The following is an 18,465-nucleotide window of genomic DNA, read 5'->3' as shown; positions in this document are numbered from 1 at the left end:
ATTATCCAAAGCCCTGCCTCCCAGAGTGTACGATCTCCATTTCCATTTCATCCTTAAAAGCAAACGAAACCTACAACTTCAGCTCGTCACCAAACTCTTTGTGAATCTCCATTTAATATTGTGCAGTCTCCTTTTTTTCCCTTTATACTGGAAGACTCATAAATTTGTTTTGGTTTTTAGCTTTTTATTTTGAAATAAATATAGAGTTACAGGAAGCTGAGGCTCCCAGCTTCCCCATTGGTGACGTCTAAAATGACTGTAGCATTACATCAAAATGAGGAAATTAACATTGATCTGGTACCGTTAACTAGACCACAGACCTCAGTACGTTTTACCCGTGTTTCCATGCACTCTCCTTTTCTGTGCATCTCCTTTTCTTCAACAAAACAAAATGTGAAGAAGACACTGGTTTTAGTGGCAAGGAATCTGAGGTGATTCCTTTTGGTTCCGGCTAACCAAAGGCAGGTGTTGGGTCAGTCTGAGCTGTGTAGATCTCTAATCAGAGATCTCTCTTACCCAATACAAAGAAATGAGAAATGAGAACTGTTTGAGGTGATGGATGTGCTAATTAGCCTGATTTGATCATTACACATTGTATGCATGCATCAAAACATGGTGTGGACCCCATAAATATGTATAATTATTATGTATCAATATAATTTCTTAAATTAGTAGTAAAACCAAACAAAAATTTAAAAAAAAGAAAGATCTCTTAATTGAAACCCAGCTCCCCTGAGGTCCTTGATTTGGGGACTTCTTGAGGAGAGTCTGCAAATCGTCCTACAGCCAGCCGGTCTCAGAGCTATACCCGCCAGCCGCTTCCTGACCACGCACTTCTCCCTCCGTGGCGAGCCACACACCCACTTGCTCTCCACACTTGCTTCCTGACCCCTGATCTGTCCTTCACACTCCCCCATCAGGTCCCTCAGGCTGGAGCCGGTCAGTGGCTTCAGGTTTGTAGGTGGAACTGTTGGGGCCTGCTGAGGCAGTAGTCTTTGGGGTTTGCTTAGAGTTCTAAACAAAACTTTGGTGGAAAGTTGTGATGCCTCCAAGGTGATTTCTTTCCTATCATATGGAGCCCTGGCTTAAGGTGAATGTGGAGATTTCTAAATCTGTTCAGGCAGAGACTCCTTATTTTAGGAAAAATGTTAAATAGAACCTCAGTCCATCCAGCAGAACGGGTGGAACTGAGCGAGTTGAAGCAGCAGGCAGGAAACCTGGAACCCAGCCAGCCCACCCCAACCCCCCCAACCCCCCGGGTGGAAGCTGGGAGTTCATTCTGGGAGCCCAGGGGAATAGCTGTCCACTGCTGGTCTATCTGCACAACTCTAGATCAGGTGTCATAATGTTCAGGAGTTGTAATGAACATGCCCTTTTACCCTTTTCTTTCTCTTTGAACTTGGCTTGCTGAGTAGGAGATTGAAGGATGTCCCATTACTGCCCTCCCTGGATTATGAGAAACTGAAGAAGGATTTGATTTGGGGGAGCGATCGCTTAAAAGCCTTCTTGTTGCAGGCTCTGCGTTGGGTAGGTACCTTTTCCTTGAAGTTAAACAACAAAACGAAACCAATGCTGGTTTTCTTGGCTGGCTACCTTGCTTGTATCTTTTAACCCATCTAAAAATCTTTCTTCTTGCTGCCTGCTGACATCTAGAATGAAAGTGTAAAACAGCTTCTGAAGATAGCCTTAGGCTCCTTTAAAAAAAACTCCTATATTGGCCTGGGACAGTGGCTCACATCTGTAATCCTGGCACTTTGGGAGGCCAAGGCAGGAGGATCACTGGAGGGACAGGAGTTCAAGACCAGCCTGGGTAACAGCAAGACCCCATCTCTACAAAAAATAAAAACATTAGCCAGGCATGGTGGCATGCACCTGTAGTCCCAGCTACTCCAGAGGTTGAGCTGGGAGGATTACTTGAGTCCAGGAGTTCAAGGTTACAGTGAGCTATGATAATGCCACTGAACTCCAGCCTGGGTGACAGAGGGAGACTCTGTCTTTAAAAAAAAAAAATCTAACAATCCTATATTGATATCATAGTTGCCATTGCCTTTGTGTGATGTGATACATGCAGGTCCAACGCCCTGGAGACTGCCCCTGCCACATGGCCCTTTCCTAGTCATGAGCCCCACTCCCTGCTTGTGGGCACCCTCGTGTGACAGGGTGGAGTTGGGCTCACTCCACATCCCCACAGAAAACTCTGTTCAGGCACTGCCATGCAGCCACCCTGGGCAGGCTCAAGGGTTCAGGTTCAAGGGTAAGAACTCAGGTTAACAAGGCTCTACGGGAAGCAAGCCGAATCTATGTTGTTGCTTTTCTCCCCAGTCTTCAGATTGGTCACAGTGTAAGCCAGCAGTTGCTTCTCAAGATTTTTGCTCTCAGAGCCCTTTCCACTCCCCCAAATTACTGAGGACCTCAAAGAGCTTGTGCTTACATGAAGTTTATCTACCAATATTTACAATATTAGAAATTAAAACTGAGAAAATTCTTAAAATATATCTATTAATTCCCTTAAAATGAATAATAAATGAATGGCATGTTAACATAAGTAACATATTTTTATGAAAAATAACTATTTTCCAAATAATAAAAAAATTAGTGAGGATAGCATCATTTTTCATTTTTGCAAATTTCTTTAGTGTCTGGCTTACTGGAGGACAGCTGGCTCCTCATGTCTGCTTTTGCATTTGATTTGTCATAGTGTCCCAATTCATACAGCCTCTGAGAGACTGAGCATGAAACAAGCAAGTCATATCTTAGTATTATTATGAAAATAATCATAACCTTGTAGACCCCTTGAAAGTGTTTTGGGGACTCCCTAGGGTTCCCCAGACTATACTTTGAGAACTGCTGGCTTAAGCCAGCACTGGTTGGCTGTTTAACTGAATGATCCATTCTAACTCACCATGCATTAGCATCAGCCCCCTTCATGGATCCCCAAATTTCAAGGTCTCTTGGCATCAGAATCCTGTGGGCAATTTCCCTGTCTCTGGATAGAAACAGTTCTCACTTACACTTCTGATGTTTGCTGGTGCTTCCTGAAACGTGTCTCGAGGCATGCTCTGAGACTCCCGGATCAGCAGGAAGAGTCCTGTGGTCAAGCAGTGATGTCTGTTCTTGTTTTGTTTGGGTCATTTGTCCAGAGTGGGTGGGGCAGCATGTGGCCGTCCCTATCCTGGCCATTTTCGTCTCTGCTCAAGTTCTCAAACTCGTCTCTTATTTGGCTCTTAGTTTGCTCACTCAGCACGTCCTCTCAGTCCATGCCACTCTTGAGGAGACAGGGTATTCCTTTGCTGAGAGAATGACATTTTCGCAGAATGTTCACAGGAAAAATGAACAGGTTTCTTATGATTTTTCTGTGTTCCTCTCTAGTCCCCCATCTAGCCCCTTGCCCTTGCCTCAACCTCAGTGAACTTGACAGAAGGTCGGCAATGTCCCACGTGACATTCTGGGCACACCCCTCCTTCAGGACAGTCCCCCTTTACCTTTGAAGCCTGGCCCGGCCACGGTGGTCAGCGTCTGTCAGCAACACTTGCCTCTGGAGGCCTCCCCAGCTCTCCCTCCCGCTCCTGGGTGTCTGTTGCTCTTGCTGTCCTCTTGCCCACGCCAAGAACCAGCATGTTCTTTGCACATCTGCCTTCTCTTTGGCCTAAAGCAGGGCCTGCAGCCTCAAGATTTTGATTTTGTAAGATTTTCCTGGAGAAGCAGGGACATTTGCTCACTGCAGTTACATGGCTTTCTCATATCCCAGCTCACACCTCTGCACACCCACATGCACGCGCACACGCACGTAAGTTTCCTTCTGGCCCTGTGGATAGTGCGTAAATTCTTACTGATAGCAACATGACAGACTTAAGGTCAGAATTCCAGCCAGCCAGCCCCTACACAAACACACACATACACACACACACACACACACACACACACACACACACACAGCTGGTCCCTGTAGACTAGGAGAGAGTCCACTGTGCTGCAAGGCAGGCATTCAAAGCGCTCTACAGCCTGCTGTGGGCCCTGCCCATTGAGCCCGCTCAAATGCACCCTGTATTTTGTACCTCCCTGAGCTGGATCACACTTCCCTGTCCCCTACTACACTCACGTTCCCCTGTGCTGGTTAATAGCCTGCCCATCCTCAGGGGCCAACTCTTGAGCCCCTTCCTACAAGAAAAGCCCCTCTGGGCGTTGGTGAGCTCTCCCTTGTCTGCACACTTAGAATTGGGAACCTTGCCGCTTCCTTCTCTGAGGATTTCACGTGAAAAATCCACTCCAGCATCCCCTAAACCACCTGTTAGGAAGTCCAACGTCGTAAGTTCGTGTTAATTGACTGGCTGGTTGGTTAACTAGCCCCCAGCTGGATGTTATTTATTTGGGGTGGTTATATGTATAGTTACTGGTACTGCCTTTTAAAACACACCTGCTATATGAAAGCTTTCCCCCCTGGTCCTAAGTGACTCAGGTCTTGTTGCTTTTGTTTTTCTTCACTCCAGCGCTTGACCACATCCCATCCTGGAGAGCAGAGGGAGACCGTTTTGCAAGCCTACATCAGCAACGACCTCTTGGACTGTCATAGCCACAGCCAGGTGGGTCGGAGGTGGCCCGGGGCCCGGCCAGAGCCTTCAGTGCGAGGGAATGACCTTAGAAGATGGGGAAGCTTTCGTATCTGTGCGTATTTCAGCACAGGGACCACATGGCAGCCTCCACCTGGCCAGCTAGTGAGACCTCTTGTTCACCCTGGGTAACAGACCGCACTAGCGAACTCTAGTAAAAAGTTCTAAAAAAGTTAGAACTGCTTGATTTATCTCTGGAGCTCTTTTCTACCATTTTTCCTTTTCTCAAATTCCCAACTCTTTCCTGTACCTCACTTTGTTCCATGAGTCCTGAAAACTGGGTAGGACTTAGGATGGACAAGGTATATAAGCAATTACAGGGTGTTTTCATCTGGGCCTGACTGAAAATGTGTCTTTAACACAATATTTATATACAGCTTTGGACCGGATATGTCTACTGACGCTGTGGGGAAAGTATGAGATTTGGGATGAGGTAAATTGCTTTCCAACCTCAGCCACTCATTAGCCAGGTCATCTGAAGCAGGTGACTCAGTCTCAGGTGCTTCCCAGTCTAGGAACAGCCTCAGGCTGTTGTTGAGATGATGGAGTGCAGTCACGTGGGGGACGTGCTTCGCCCGGGCCGGCACTGAGGAGTCTCCACGTGGTGGTCTCCTCCTCCTCCCCGCCCCTCCTGCTTGTGTCTGCACCAGGCATCACGGGACAGTAGGAGGATCAGGATCTTGAACTTGGCACACGGAAAGAAGATACTACATTTTATTTCATATTATTTCAGTTGAGTTTTTATCAGAGTGCTCTAAAATGTAAAGCTATCGTTAAGCTTCACAATGTGTGTGCTGGAGTAGCAAACGCTCTTAGCACTCACTGCTTAAACAGCCGCCTTGGGCCGTTTCCTGCTGCTGTACCAGAACACCACAGACTGGGTCATTTACAAGCAATAGAAGTTCATTTGGTGCACCGTTCTGGAGACTGGGAAGTCCAAGAGGATGGCGCCAGCATCTGGCAAGGGTCATCCCGTGGCAGAAGGCAGAAGCCGGCATGCTAGACAGAGAGAGAATGGGGCTGGAACCTATCCTTTTATCAGAGCTACTCCTGAGATAACTAAGCCAGTCCAGAGATAACGGCATTAATCCCTTCAGGAGGGCAGAGCCATCTTAACATAATCACCTCTTAAATGTCCTAATATCATTACACCAGCAATTAAATTTCAACATGGGTTTGGTGGGTACATTCAAATCATAGCACCAGCACGCTGGGAAAGCGAGTTGCACGCTCCCTGTTGTGTGTACAGGCAATACTGTTCAGGAGTTTCGAGTTGCCGCGTGTTCACTTTGTGAAAACTCATCAGGCGGTATACTCATCATCTGTGCAATTTTCTGTATAGATGTTATACTTCAGTAAGAATTTGACCTAAATAAAGATGGTGTACTGGCAGTAGGCATCTTGGGGACAACAACCTTCAACATGTCACCCTCCTGAGTCAGCTCAGTTCAGTCTGGACTTGTGGCCCCCTGCGTCAGGAGTCTCTTCGGCAAACTTCTGTTGATTCCTTTCACCCCTCCCTGAACTGCCTCTCTACTTCCAGTAGCCACGTCGTCTTCTTTCCTGACTTAATCTCTCAGTGGGTGGAGCATATCCTTTGGATAACAGCTTCTAGACAAAGGATGCACAGGGAGTATGTTTCTTGAGACCACATATGGTCTAAAAATGTCTTTATTTTTTGCATGGAATTCTGGGTTGTAAATAATTTTCCTTATGAATTTTGAAGACATTGTTCCATTGTCTTTTAGGTTCCAGTTTTGCTGTTGAGAAATCCAAAGTCATTCTAATTCCTGGTCTTTCGTATGTGACCTATTTTTCTCTCTAGAAGCACGTTGAATCCTCTTTTTATCACCAGTGTTAGTAAACTGCCCATTGACGTCCTTCACGAGCTGTGTCTTGATCCGTTGGTGTGAGCACTTTGGGGGCCCTTTCTGTCTGACAGCTTCAGTTCTGGGTTCTTTTCTTGAGTTATTTTGTTGGTGGTTTCTTCCTTTCTGTTTCTTCTGTTTTCTATTTCTGAATGTTGGACCTCCCCTCCTGGTTCTCTATTTTTCTTATCTTTTCTCTCCTATCTTCTATCTTTTTCTTTTTGTTCCCCTTTAGGGGAGATTTCCTCATCTTTATTTTGCTATCCTTCTGTTGAGCTTTTTATTTCTTTTTTTATAGCATTCTCTGTTTTGTGGCTGCAATACAGCTTCTTGTATCTTTGAGGATATTAGTGATGCATTTTTGTGTATTTTTAGTTTTCTTCTCATTTCTTCCCCTTTGTTCCGGCCCTGTCTTCCATGTTGGCACTCTCCTCCCATGTCTGGCGTCCTTGTTGTCTCGTAAGGAGAGAGTGAGAGTGGGCAAACTAAAAAGCCGATTGGAAGCCCTGATTGCTCCCCTGAGGAGGATCCGGGTGAGCCATTTATTGGAACCTCTGGTCTCAGGGTGTCTAGTTCTTTCTTCTTGGGCTGGTCATTTTCCTCTGAGAAGTCTTTTAGTCTCCTGCCCCGAGGATGAGAGTCTCATTGCCAGTGTTCTGGGAGCCAACTGGGGGGCGGAGGAGTAGGGCTGGGTGTCTGCTCAGCATCCATCCTGCAGTTAGACGCTGACCCTCCATTTCATCTAACGCCCTTGCTCACCTGTGCCAACGTCCCCTGCTCCATAGACCCTTTGTGTCACCTTCACAAGAGAGCCCCTCCCCCAGTGCTGTGCTGGAGGTGCGCAGGAGCGGCATGAGTGAGATCAGGCTGCTGCCTGAACAACTTTCATCGTTCTTCTTTCTTTTTCCCAGTTCTGAAGCCTTTTGAGGAGTAAGTGATAGAAACTGGGTAATTTTGCATCGCCTGTTACTGTCTGAGATTTGGCGTTCTTGGGCCTGCTTAGCCTGTTGCTACCATCCTGCATTCCTGCTTCCAAAACTGTGTCCTTATAGCTTCTCATGCTGTTCTCTGAGTCCTAAGGAATTTATGTCTTTTTTAAAAGTCCATTTACTGCAGTCTTGCTGTGGTTTAGAGGTGGCAACATTTAGATGTGTCTGTTGAATCTACTATTCTAACCTGGGAAAGCAGCAGTGACCACAGTGACGAACAGTACTGCTTCCTCTGGGCCAGTCACGGCTCTGAGTGCTTTGTATGGTGAATTCATTTAATTTAGAAGTCCGGCTAACTTTTTTCCAGATCTCGTCCAATATCAGTTGGAAATCAAGACTTGCAGATGAAGTGTTTGGCTTTAGTCTGTTGGTTTCACCTCTGATAAATTCAGGCCTAGGCAGAGGAGGCATATGTTGACCTCTCCCTTTTCTTCATCTGTCTTGATTTTTTCCCCACAGAGGAGTGTGCTTCAGCTGCTGCACTCGAAGAGTGAGGTGGTGCGGCAGTACACGGCCAGGCTTGTCAACGCTTTCGCGTCGCTAGCAGAAGGTGAGACGGCAGCTTGCCTTCAAGAGAAGAGCTAGATCTTACTGATGGGTTTTTCCCTTTGAAAGTGAGCATTGCTCCCAAGTTTCTTAGAGATAATATATGTTTCCTCAATTTATTATTATTTACTTCCTCTAAGGTCTTTTGTGAAAATTAGTTTTCCAATTCTTTATGTCAGAGAACATTTTGATGGTTTTGGAGTTTATTTTGTAAGCCTTCTGGTTTTATTCTGTCAGCTGTCTAATTTTGTGATATGGCACTTCTTATTTTGCTTTCAAGTATATAACAGACAATGAATGCATTTCTCTGTAGTTTTCTACTTAAGACAAAATAAGATTGGTAAAAAAATGAAACTTGATTCTAATAAGTACTACACCATTTTCTCCAAAAGACTATAAATTCTTAAATCAAAGGATTTGAAAATTCCAAAGGTAACATGCCACCATAACTGAATTCAAAACGAGGCCAGGCGCGGCGGCTCACGCCTGTAATCCTAGCACTCTGGGAGGCCGAGGAGGGAGGATTGCTTGCGCTCAGGCGTTTGAGACCAGCCTGAGCAAGAGTGAGATCCTGTCTCTACTAAAAATAGAAAAATTAGCCAGGCGTTGTAGTGCACACCTGTAGTCCCGTCCCAGCTACTCAGGAGGCTGAGGCAGGAGGATCGCTTGAGCCCAGGAGTTTGAGGTTGCAGTGAGTTATGATGGTGCCACTGTACTCTGCCTGGGGCAACACAGTGAGATGCTGTCTCAGAAAAAAACAGTGATTTTGCAACATGCCATTTTGACAAGTTCTTACTTGTTTGAGCTCTTTCTAATGTAAATAAAGGAAGTTTTCAAGTTATGAATGTATGATACTCTAAAACTTTCTTCATTCATTCATTCATTTGTTCACTTTTCCATCTGTTTGGCAAACATTTATTTTAAGGCAGGGTATGTGCTGAGGGCCATTCATATGGTAATACTGTTGAAACTTCTGTCCATAATTAACGTCTTCTGATGAGTTCAGAAACTCATAGCAGGCTAGTGACCATCCTGGGCTTATCACAGAGTTTCAGGTATGGCTCCCACCTTCTCCTCCAGGCTCTGGGCATATCTAGAAAGAGCAGGGAGTGTGACCTGCACCACTCATTGGCTGTCTCTATTGTAAAGGCCAAGGGCTCATAACACACAGACCCACCCCCTTTTTCTTCTTGTAGGTCTGATCATCGAATCTGGGCATATAAAAAGACACTGCTCCCCACAAGAACATGGTGATGAATTATGTTTGCCTTACAGGAAGTGTGGTTTTTCTATTCATTAGATGGCTGATTGAATAAAACCAATTTTTACAAGAAATACATTTTAATGAATTTTAGCAAGAACATAAAATTACCCAAACTCTACTGTGTTATATGCAAACAAAGTTTTCACACACAGTGGGTTTGGAGCACACCAGATGAATTCTGTCCACCTCTCACCTGTTTCACGTCTGGCATATTGTTAGGTCGCCTCTACCTTGCGCAGAACACGACGGTGCTGCGGATGCTGGAGGGAAGGCTGAAGGAGGAGGACAAGGACGTCATCACCCGGGAGAATGTCCTTGGAGCCCTGCAGAAGTTCAGCCTCAGGTGATGACTGTGCAAGAGGACATGTGGCTCCTGTGACAGCAGACTGGGGTTGTTTTAGCCACTATTTAGTGCTTATTTTATTCCTATGACAACCCAGGAGACAGAGGATATTTTTCTAACACTTAGGAGCGGTTGGGCGGCTTTCCAAGGCAGAGCTGGAAAGCCTGTCCCTGTTCCACCAAACTGTCCTGCTCAAGGCTGCAGGATGGAGGAAGACATTTTAAAAGCACCATTATATTCTCCTAATGGACTTCATCTGGTGCCAGCGGGTGCTAGACTGTGTCTCAGGCCACCTGCCAGGCTTAGAGACAGGCACATGAATAAGACCTGATAGAGCCTCGGCCTTCAAGTTGCTGCCAGCCCCCTGTGGGAGCCACGTACAGGGGGGACATCTCAGCGTGAGGGACAGTCCTGCGGGATCAGGGTGAGGGCCTCCTGGTTCCGTGTCAACACATCCCAGTAGCCCACCCCACAGACTCGGCCTGGGATCTGTCATGACTTGGAACCAATCCGTGTCAGAGATTTCCCAGGTAGACACGTCTTCTTGAACCAGATCTGGTGTGTTCTGGAGCTTTTTTTTAATTAACAGCTTTATTGAAGCATACTTTACATATCATAAAAGTCACCCATTTTAAGTCTACAATTCAGTGATTTTTAGTGTATTTACAGAGTTGTTCAGCCATCACCACAATCTAGTTTTAGAACATTTCCATCTCCACAAAAGCAACCTCACTCATACCCATTTACAGTCACTCCTCATTCCTGCCCCGGCCCCACGTAACTGCTAACCTACTTTCTGAGGATTTACTTGTACTAGACATTACCTATAAATAGAATCATATAATGTGTGTTCTTTTGGGACTAGCTTCTTTCACTTAGCATAATGAAGGTTTTTCAAGGTCTGTCCATGTGGCACATGTCAGTACTGCATTCCTTTCCATTGCTGGACCGCACTCCCTTACGTGGATATACTACGCTGTTTATCCGCTCATCAGCTGATGGGTATTCGTGCTGTTTTCACTTTTGGCTGATTCGCATAGCGCTGCTGTGAGCACTTGAACACCGAAGTCTTTATGTGGACGTGTGTCTTCCTGTCTCCTGGACAGGTGTCTGGAGTGGAATTGCTGGGTCATATGGTAGTTCTTCCAGAGTCCTTCCCTCATAACCACCTCACATTCTCTTTCACTTTATTAAAAATTCTATAGCAGGGTGGTGTCTCATGCCTGTAATTCTAGCACTTTGGGAGGTCGAGGTGGTAGAAACACTTGAGCTCAGGAGTTTGAGACCAGCCTTAGCAAGAGCAAGACCCCATCTCTACAAAAAATAGAAAAATTAACCAGGCATGGTGGCGCACACCTGTAGTCCCAGCTACTCAGGAGGCTGAGGCAGAAGGATCCCTTGAGCCCAGGAGTTTGAGGTTGCTGTGAGCCATGATGATGCCACTGCACTCTAGCCCAGATGACAGAGCGGGACCCTGTCTCAAAAAAAAGAAAAGAAAAATAAAAAGAAAAAGGGTTCTAGTACCAGGAGTCCTCAGCTTTTTCTGTCAGTCCGCTTGTGAACACACTTTCTTCACATCCAATGCGTTTAACGTCTGACTAACTCTCGCTGATAACCAGAAGCCTGCAAGGTGAAATGGTCTAAGTGGAGTCTGAGTGAAATAGTCTAAGTGCAAATGTCTTGTTCTGACTGTACGGATTGAGAAGAACTGTAGGCGATACCCTCAGCTCACACCAACACTTCATGTCTGTCTGTGTGTAGGGATAACTTAGCTTGATATTGACTGTATCTGGGAAATGTTTAGAAATTTAATAGCTATACTTGAGTAACAGACACAAGATATGGTAAAAAACTACCTCTTCTTGGTAATGCAAATGTTTACTGCCTATTTAGTCTTTTCCTCCAAACAGCAATTTAAGCTTTTCTGTTCTGTGAATGTGCTTAATACTTTTGCAGTTTCCAGTGGCTCTGCAATGAGTGTAGAAAGTTGTCGTGCTTACCAAGAGAGCACAGTCTCACTGCATTCGTGTTGTAAGTCTCACTGATTGCGTCGGGATAGTGTTTAAGAACAGCATGAAGGGACACTGGCTTTGCTATTCTGTCCTGGGTGGTGGTTTTACCATAACGTGTTAATCAGTGGAGGTATAGTGCTGACTTCTCCATGGTGTTTCGATTTTCAAATAATTCAGATGGTTTCTTCTGCCACATTTAGTCTCATCAGTTCTTAAAGCTGACAGGAAAACATTCACCATTACACATTTTGATGAGGCATTGGATTTTGCAAGATTTTATACCTGGACTTTGGGTGGAAAATCATTCCTTATAAGTTGTATTACCCAGGTCGTTAAACTACCGTTACCCTGTGATAGCAATCTGAATCAAGTGGTAATAAGCTGGGTTTTTGCTCTTTTTTGCTTTTCTTTATATTCATACAGCTCAAAGTGCCTAAGCTGGATTATATAGAGCACAGGTAAAAATCTGTTTGTCAAGGAAGTATTTATATGGCCCTGTTGCGTAGGTTGAGTAAGTAGAATATCAGTAAATATATATTAAATATTTGAAGTAATGTTCTGCTAATTTTAAATATTGACAAGGAAGCTTTCAAAGTGGGAGGCCTCCTAACTTCCTTATCTTTTATAAACCCTTAACAATATCCCTGCAAGAAAAAGAATTTTTGTTGTTTCAGTTGTATGGGTTTAACAATGAAATAGTCCTCAGAATCTGTATCTTCTGTACACTTTGTCCTTTCTGCTATGCATTCACATTACTATATACTCTTTTTTTTTTTTTTTTTTTGAGACAGGGTCTCGCTCTGTCACCTGGGCTAGTGTTCAGTGGCGTCATCATAGCTCACTGTAACCTCAGATTCCAGGGCTCAAGCGATCCTTCTGCCTCAGCCTCCCAAGTAGCTGGGACTACAGGCACGCACAACACAATGCCCAGCTGATTTTTCTATTTTTTGTAGTGATGGGGTTTCACTATGTTGCTTAGGCTGGACTTGAACTCCTGGCCTTAAGTGATCCTCCTGCCTCAGCCTCCCAAAGTGCTAAGATTACAGGTGTGAGCCATCACACCTGGCCACATTACTATATATTCTTATATGAAAAGTTTCTTGCCCATTTTAATTTACCTTAGGCTATTTTGTCCTAGGCGCCCGCTGCAGACAGCGATGATTCAAGACGGCCTCATCTTCTGGCTGATTGATATTCTGAAGGAGCCCGATTGCCTGTCTGACTACACACTGGAGTACTCGGTGGCTTTGCTCATGAACCTCTGCCTCCGGAGTGCAGGTCTCACAGCCCTGCCCCCATTCTGCTAGGAGAGGGGACGAGATCCTGGCCCTCGAATCTGGATTACCAACGAGCCTGCATGCTTTGCTCTGAGTCTCATAGAAAACTGAAAAGAGAAAAAAGAGTGGGAAGCATCTCCAACTAGGTGTAAAGCTGTTCAATCCATGAAGCCAAAATACCATTCTGCTCTTGGAAAGAATGTCTTATATCTATGTAGTGCCCACATTAAGAGGAAACTAAATTCGTTTACATTTTTATTCATCTTCGTTGCATTATTCTAATGTAAGATGTTAAGAATTATGATCCCCTTCTTTGAAGAGAGAGAAATATGTTCCTAGGATCCTACAGGACTATGTCGGTGGCAGGAGCAGTGATGATAAACCGGGCTTCCCGCTCGTATTCAGTCGTCTCCCCTCCACCTCTGGAGGTGGGGTGCTCCTGTAGGCATCCCAGGTCCTTTACGCAATCAGTAAAGGTGGTGAGTGTAGCTTTTCTGCAGTATGTCCCGTTGAAGTCTCTGTTACCTGAGATGAGAGAGGCTCCTTTAGAAGAAGTGCCAAGTCCAGGCTGTGGCCACCTCCAGTCTGAGCAGCCGCAGAGTTTAGAGAAAAAGCTTACCTGGGTCAGTAGCCGGCTCCAGGGTATTTGCTAGAAGCATCTTCACCTTCAGATGCTTTGTAATCTGAACCTCATAACTGTGTGATATTGACTGAGTAAATGACTGTTTTTTAGTCTTCTGTTTTAAAAAAAAGCATATGCAAAAGGTCCTAGCTTTTAATACACTTATCAGCTTTCTTTCATTATCAGTTTATTTGCAGTGTTTATGATGATGTTTGGAATGACTTGGGAGGCAGAACCTTGCTCTGTACCATGTTGTACTTTCACTACAGTGAATGGCCCCGTGCTCTGGCTGGTGATAGCCGCCACCGTTTCTTGAGCACTTGGGTTCCGGGCTATCCTAAGTCCTTTACGTACATTAGCTTACTTACCTCTACATCACCCCTTGGGGTAAATATTAATAATGATCCCTATTTTAAAGAGGAGGAAACTGAGGCACAGGTTGGTTAAGTGACTCACCCAGGGTCACATAGCTCATAAGCAGAGGAGCCAAGATTTGTACCCAAGTCTGCCTGACCTAAAAGTGTGCTGCTGAGTTTAGACGTGTCATGTTTGTTTTGGTTTGTTTCCTACAGGGAAGAACATGTGTGCCAAGGTGGCAGGCCTCGTGCTCAAAGTCCTTTCAGATCTGCTTGGCCATGAGAACCATGAGGTACTCTGCCAGCACTGCTGGCCCTGGGCTTGGGGGGGCTGCTCTGGGTACCTGGTACCTGTGACCCTACAGGTGCACGGCTGGCCTAGGATAGTTACAGCATCTGCAAAGTTGTATATATTCTCCCACCTCTGGGTTTTTTGGGGGTTTTTGTTTTGTTTTCTTTTTTGAGACAGGTTCTCACTATGTTGCCCAGCCTGGTCTTGAACCCCTGGGCCCAAGCGGTCCTCCTACCTCAGCCTCCAAAGTAGCTGAAATTATAGGCGTGTGCTACTGTGTCCAACTCCTCCAGGTATTTTTATAAGTCACTTGAAATTTTTTATAATTTTTAAAATTTTAGAACTCAGAAGCAGGAACATTTTCCTTCGCCTCTCTCTTATGGGCACCCTGGCCTCACTGGCCTGTGCCAGGCCCTCTCCTGCGGTCCTCGTTCTCCTGATCGTCCAACCCCCAACGTTCCTGCCTCAGTATGAACACTCCCTCTGGTGTGTTTACTGTAGCCCATGGATTTAGATGAAGCCTTGAAAGAAATATGATATTGTATATTGAATTTGTAGAAATAGGTTGCCCTCTGGATCTTACTCTGTTTATGACTTTCCCCTGTGTTTTAGGACCTTCCATGTTGCCTTTTGTACATCTAGTTCATTAAGGATCACTCCTGCAAAGTAGTCCCTTGTTTGCACCCCTGCCATTTTACTCATCCAGTCTCTCGAGGGACTACACTTTGGGTGCCTCCCATTCTTTGCTGCCACCATGGTCCTCAGTGGACATTGCAGCACCTGCCCTGCGGGGGCCTGTGCCACAGTGTCCTGGGGGTATATAGATACTGGCTGGCTCACAGCATATGTCAGTTTCAGGCCACTGAGTCCTGCCAAATTGTCACATGACATATAACAGAAGCTTAATATTCCTAATAAATGAAGAGTGCCTATAAATTGATAAGTAAAAGTCAAATAATCCAACAGAAATTAAGAATAAAGGATATGAATAAATCATCCACAGAATAGTGAACCATGATGGCCTGTAAATATGAAAAGATGGTCAATTTCACTGGTAGTCAGGGAAATGAAAATAAAAACGACTATAGGATGCCTTTCTTGCCCATCAGATTGGCAAACATTAAAAGTGATAAAGTCTGGGGCTGAATTAGGGTGGTGGGAGACAAGTCCTCCATTGCTGTGCCAGGCACGGCACAGTCTACTGAAAGGAGCCTCTCATTTATCAAGCACCTGCCATAATACCACGTGGTGTGTGCTTGATTTTGGGGTTACCTGTATGGGTAGAACATGGGTCCTGTGCTTGGACAGCTCATAACAGAGGATACACAAGTGTGATTCTAAAAGGGCACTGTCTCCAGTGCAGTCGTGGAGGGATGTACAAGGAGCAGAGGTGAGGCCCAGTCTGGAGGATTCAGGAGGGGCTCCCTGTGAGACGTGACTGAGCTGAGCGTTAAAGGATGAAGCAGCCTTCCAGATAGACACGTATGTGGAGAGCATTCCCAGCAAGGTCAACTGCAAGAACCCGGCCAAGCCATGAGACAGCCTGGTGTGAGGGTTGTCGCTCGAGTAGCATGGAGACCAAGTAGCATGGAGACATCATGGTGGCAGGGAGGGAAGAGCAGAGGGAGATGAGGCTGAGGCCAGTTCTTGAAGGAGCCTGGGTGCTATGCACAAGAATTGGGCCTTCCCAGGTGGGCTTTATGGACGGCTTCCAAGGTGGAGAGATGCATGCTTTGGCCCATGTTGTAGCATTTTGGCAATGATATGATGGTTGGATTAAAGGATGAACGTTGACAGTAGAGAGACTGATTGGAGATCTGATGTAGCCTAAGTCATAGACGATGATGTTTGTACAAGGACAGCAGCAGCGGTTATGGAAAAGAGGTGTTCTTATCAAAGGTGCTTGAAGACCAAGCATAGGAGGTATGAACAGAGGGGACTCAATGGTGACTGAAGTTTCTAGCCTGGGCGGTCAGGGATTAGAGATGACTTTAAGCAATGAAATGTCGCAGGAGTAAGCTGTGGGAGGGAGTGCTGAATTTGGTTTTGGGACTTTTTATTGTATCTGTCACTGGGACATGCAGATGGATGTGTCTGCCATTTGGAAACATGCATCCTGGAGCCCAGGACAGCTGTGAGGACGGGAATGCCCACTCCTCATTAGCCAGATTGTTCTACTGTGTGGTGTGTGATAATTGAGTTGCACAGTATTTGAAAACTTGCAAATGTCTGTTTTTTTTCCTCCCTTAAAGATACAGCCGTATGTGAATGGAGCTCTGTACAGCATCCTTTCTATTCCATCCATTCGTGAGGAAGCAAGAGCAATGGTAAGAAAATGTGCTCAAGAAACGTGTGAGCCTCCATTGTGCCACAATTCAGAACTTTTTTTCTTTCAGACAGAGCCTCACTCTGGATAGAGTGCAGTGGCATCATCATAGCTCACTGTGATTTTAAACTCCCAGGCTCAAGGGTTCTCCTGCCTCAGTCTCCCAGAGTGCTAGGATTACAGGCGTGAGCCACCACGCCCGGCCCACAGTTCAGAACTTTTAGAGGAAGGACCTCAAATCGAAAAGAGTGCAGTGCAGCATGGAGGAAAGACATCAGGGCATGGGGGGAGAAGGTGGGAGGGAGTGGCAGTCTGGGAGAGTCACAGGGAGAAAGAGATGGAAGAAAGGCACAGAGCTTCAGAGACCCGTGTGACGACATCAGGAGGTCTCACAGATACCTAATAGGACTTCCAGAAGGAGAAGAAAATGAGAAAATGGGGCCCAAAAAAAGGTTGGATAATGAAGAAATTTGGTGAAAGATAGAAACCTAACAATAAGGTATCTAGGAAATCCCCGAATGTTTGGAAATTAAACCACACATACTTGTATTAGTTATTAGTTATCTATTTCAACATAACAATTAGCCCAAAGCTTAGTGGCTTAAAAATTTTTTTAATTAAACTCATGCATCACCTAACCATGTTTCAGTAATGGTGGGCTGCATATGTGACAGTGGTCTCATGAGATTATAATAGCATATTTTTACTGTACCTTTTCTATGTTTGGCTGTGTTTAGGGACACAAGGTTTGGGTAAGTGCACCCTGTAATGTTGCCACAATGATGAAATTGTCTAACAGCAAATTTCCTAGAACGCATCATGTCGTTAAGCATCCCATGATTGTATTTCACGGTTTCTGTGGGACAGAAGTTCAAGAGCAGATTGTTTTTTTTTGTTTTTTTGTTTTTTTTGAGACAGAGTCTCACTTTGTTGCCCGGGCTAGAGTGAGTGCCGTGGCGTCAGCCTAGCTCACAGCAACCTCAAACTCCTGGGCTTAAGCGATCCTACTGCCTCAGCCTCCCGGGTAGCTGGGACTACAGGCATGCGCCACCATGCCCGGCTAATTTTTGCTATATATATTTTAGTTGGCCAGATAATTTCTTTCTATTTTTTTAGTAGAGACGGGGTCTCGCTCTTTGCTCAGGCTGGTCTCGAACCCCTGACCTTGAGCGATCCACCCGCCTCAGCCTCCCAGAGTGCTAGGATTACAGGCGTGAGCCACCGCGCCCGGCCTCAAGAGCAGATTGTTAACTAAGAATCCTTCAGGTCATAGTCAAGACGTAAGCCAGGGCAGCCAAAGCAGGGTGTGGGCTGGAGCATCTGCTTCCCAACTCACGCACGTGGCTTTCGGCAGGAGGCCTCAGTTCCTTTCTGGCTGTGGCTGGGGACCTCATTTCCTCCCGCGTGGGCCGTGCCACAGGCCTTCTCCCGACATGGCGGCTGAGTGATCCCAGAGAAAGAAAATGTGAGCAAGACAGAGGCCACAGCGTCCTTTGGAACCTACTCTCAGAAGTGACATACCCTCACTTTTATTCTGTTGGTCAGCAGACCAGCCTGGTACAGTGGGGGTAAGGGGACCGCATGACAGCATCAGTAGCAGGAGTTGGGGTCATTGGGGCCACCTGGGGGCACTGCCACACCCTCCTGTGTGTCCTATGGATCAAAGGAGATATCGTTAGGGAAATTAGGGGCTATTAATCATTTGACAAATATGACAAATATTTTCCCAATTTTTATTTGTCTTTTAAAATTATAGTATTTTTGGTCATACAGCAGGTTTAATTATAGTCAAATCCATTAATATTTTCCTTTATGGTTTCTGACATAAGTTTCCAGCCTGTGGGTTTTTTGACTTTTAAAAAGAAAACTTGGGTCACTCATAAAATGATATAAATAAAATAAGCTTCCCTCTGGCATTTTAACAGGGATTAAAGACATGAGCTATGGAGGGACTCCCTTTGAA

General features: G+C 45.5%; 1 protein-coding gene across 5 annotated transcripts in view; it reads left to right on the top strand.

Annotated features, from left to right (window-relative positions):
* ARMC9 (armadillo repeat containing 9) overlaps positions 1 to 18,465 on the top strand; it is a 126,505-nt gene that overhangs the window by 37,040 nt on the left and 71,000 nt on the right. For all 5 annotated transcript variants that reach the window (XM_045559661.1, XM_045559664.1, XM_045559665.1 and 2 more), the window contains exons 11-17: positions 1,416 to 1,527; positions 4,488 to 4,580; positions 7,924 to 8,014; positions 9,494 to 9,617; positions 12,768 to 12,907; positions 14,101 to 14,177; positions 16,429 to 16,503. In XM_045559661.1, the coding sequence (XP_045415617.1) occupies positions 1,416 to 1,527; positions 4,488 to 4,580; positions 7,924 to 8,014; positions 9,494 to 9,617; positions 12,768 to 12,907; positions 14,101 to 14,177; positions 16,429 to 16,503 (712 nt within the window). The remainder of the gene's footprint in view (positions 1 to 1,415; positions 1,528 to 4,487; positions 4,581 to 7,923; positions 8,015 to 9,493; positions 9,618 to 12,767; positions 12,908 to 14,100; positions 14,178 to 16,428; positions 16,504 to 18,465) is intronic.

This window comes from Lemur catta, chromosome 8 (genome assembly GCF_020740605.2).
Source record: "Lemur catta isolate mLemCat1 chromosome 8, mLemCat1.pri, whole genome shotgun sequence".
NCBI lineage: Eukaryota > Metazoa > Chordata > Mammalia > Primates > Lemuridae > Lemur > Lemur catta.
Note: the sequence above shows the minus strand (reverse complement) of the source record. Positions and strands in the feature narration are given on the sequence as shown.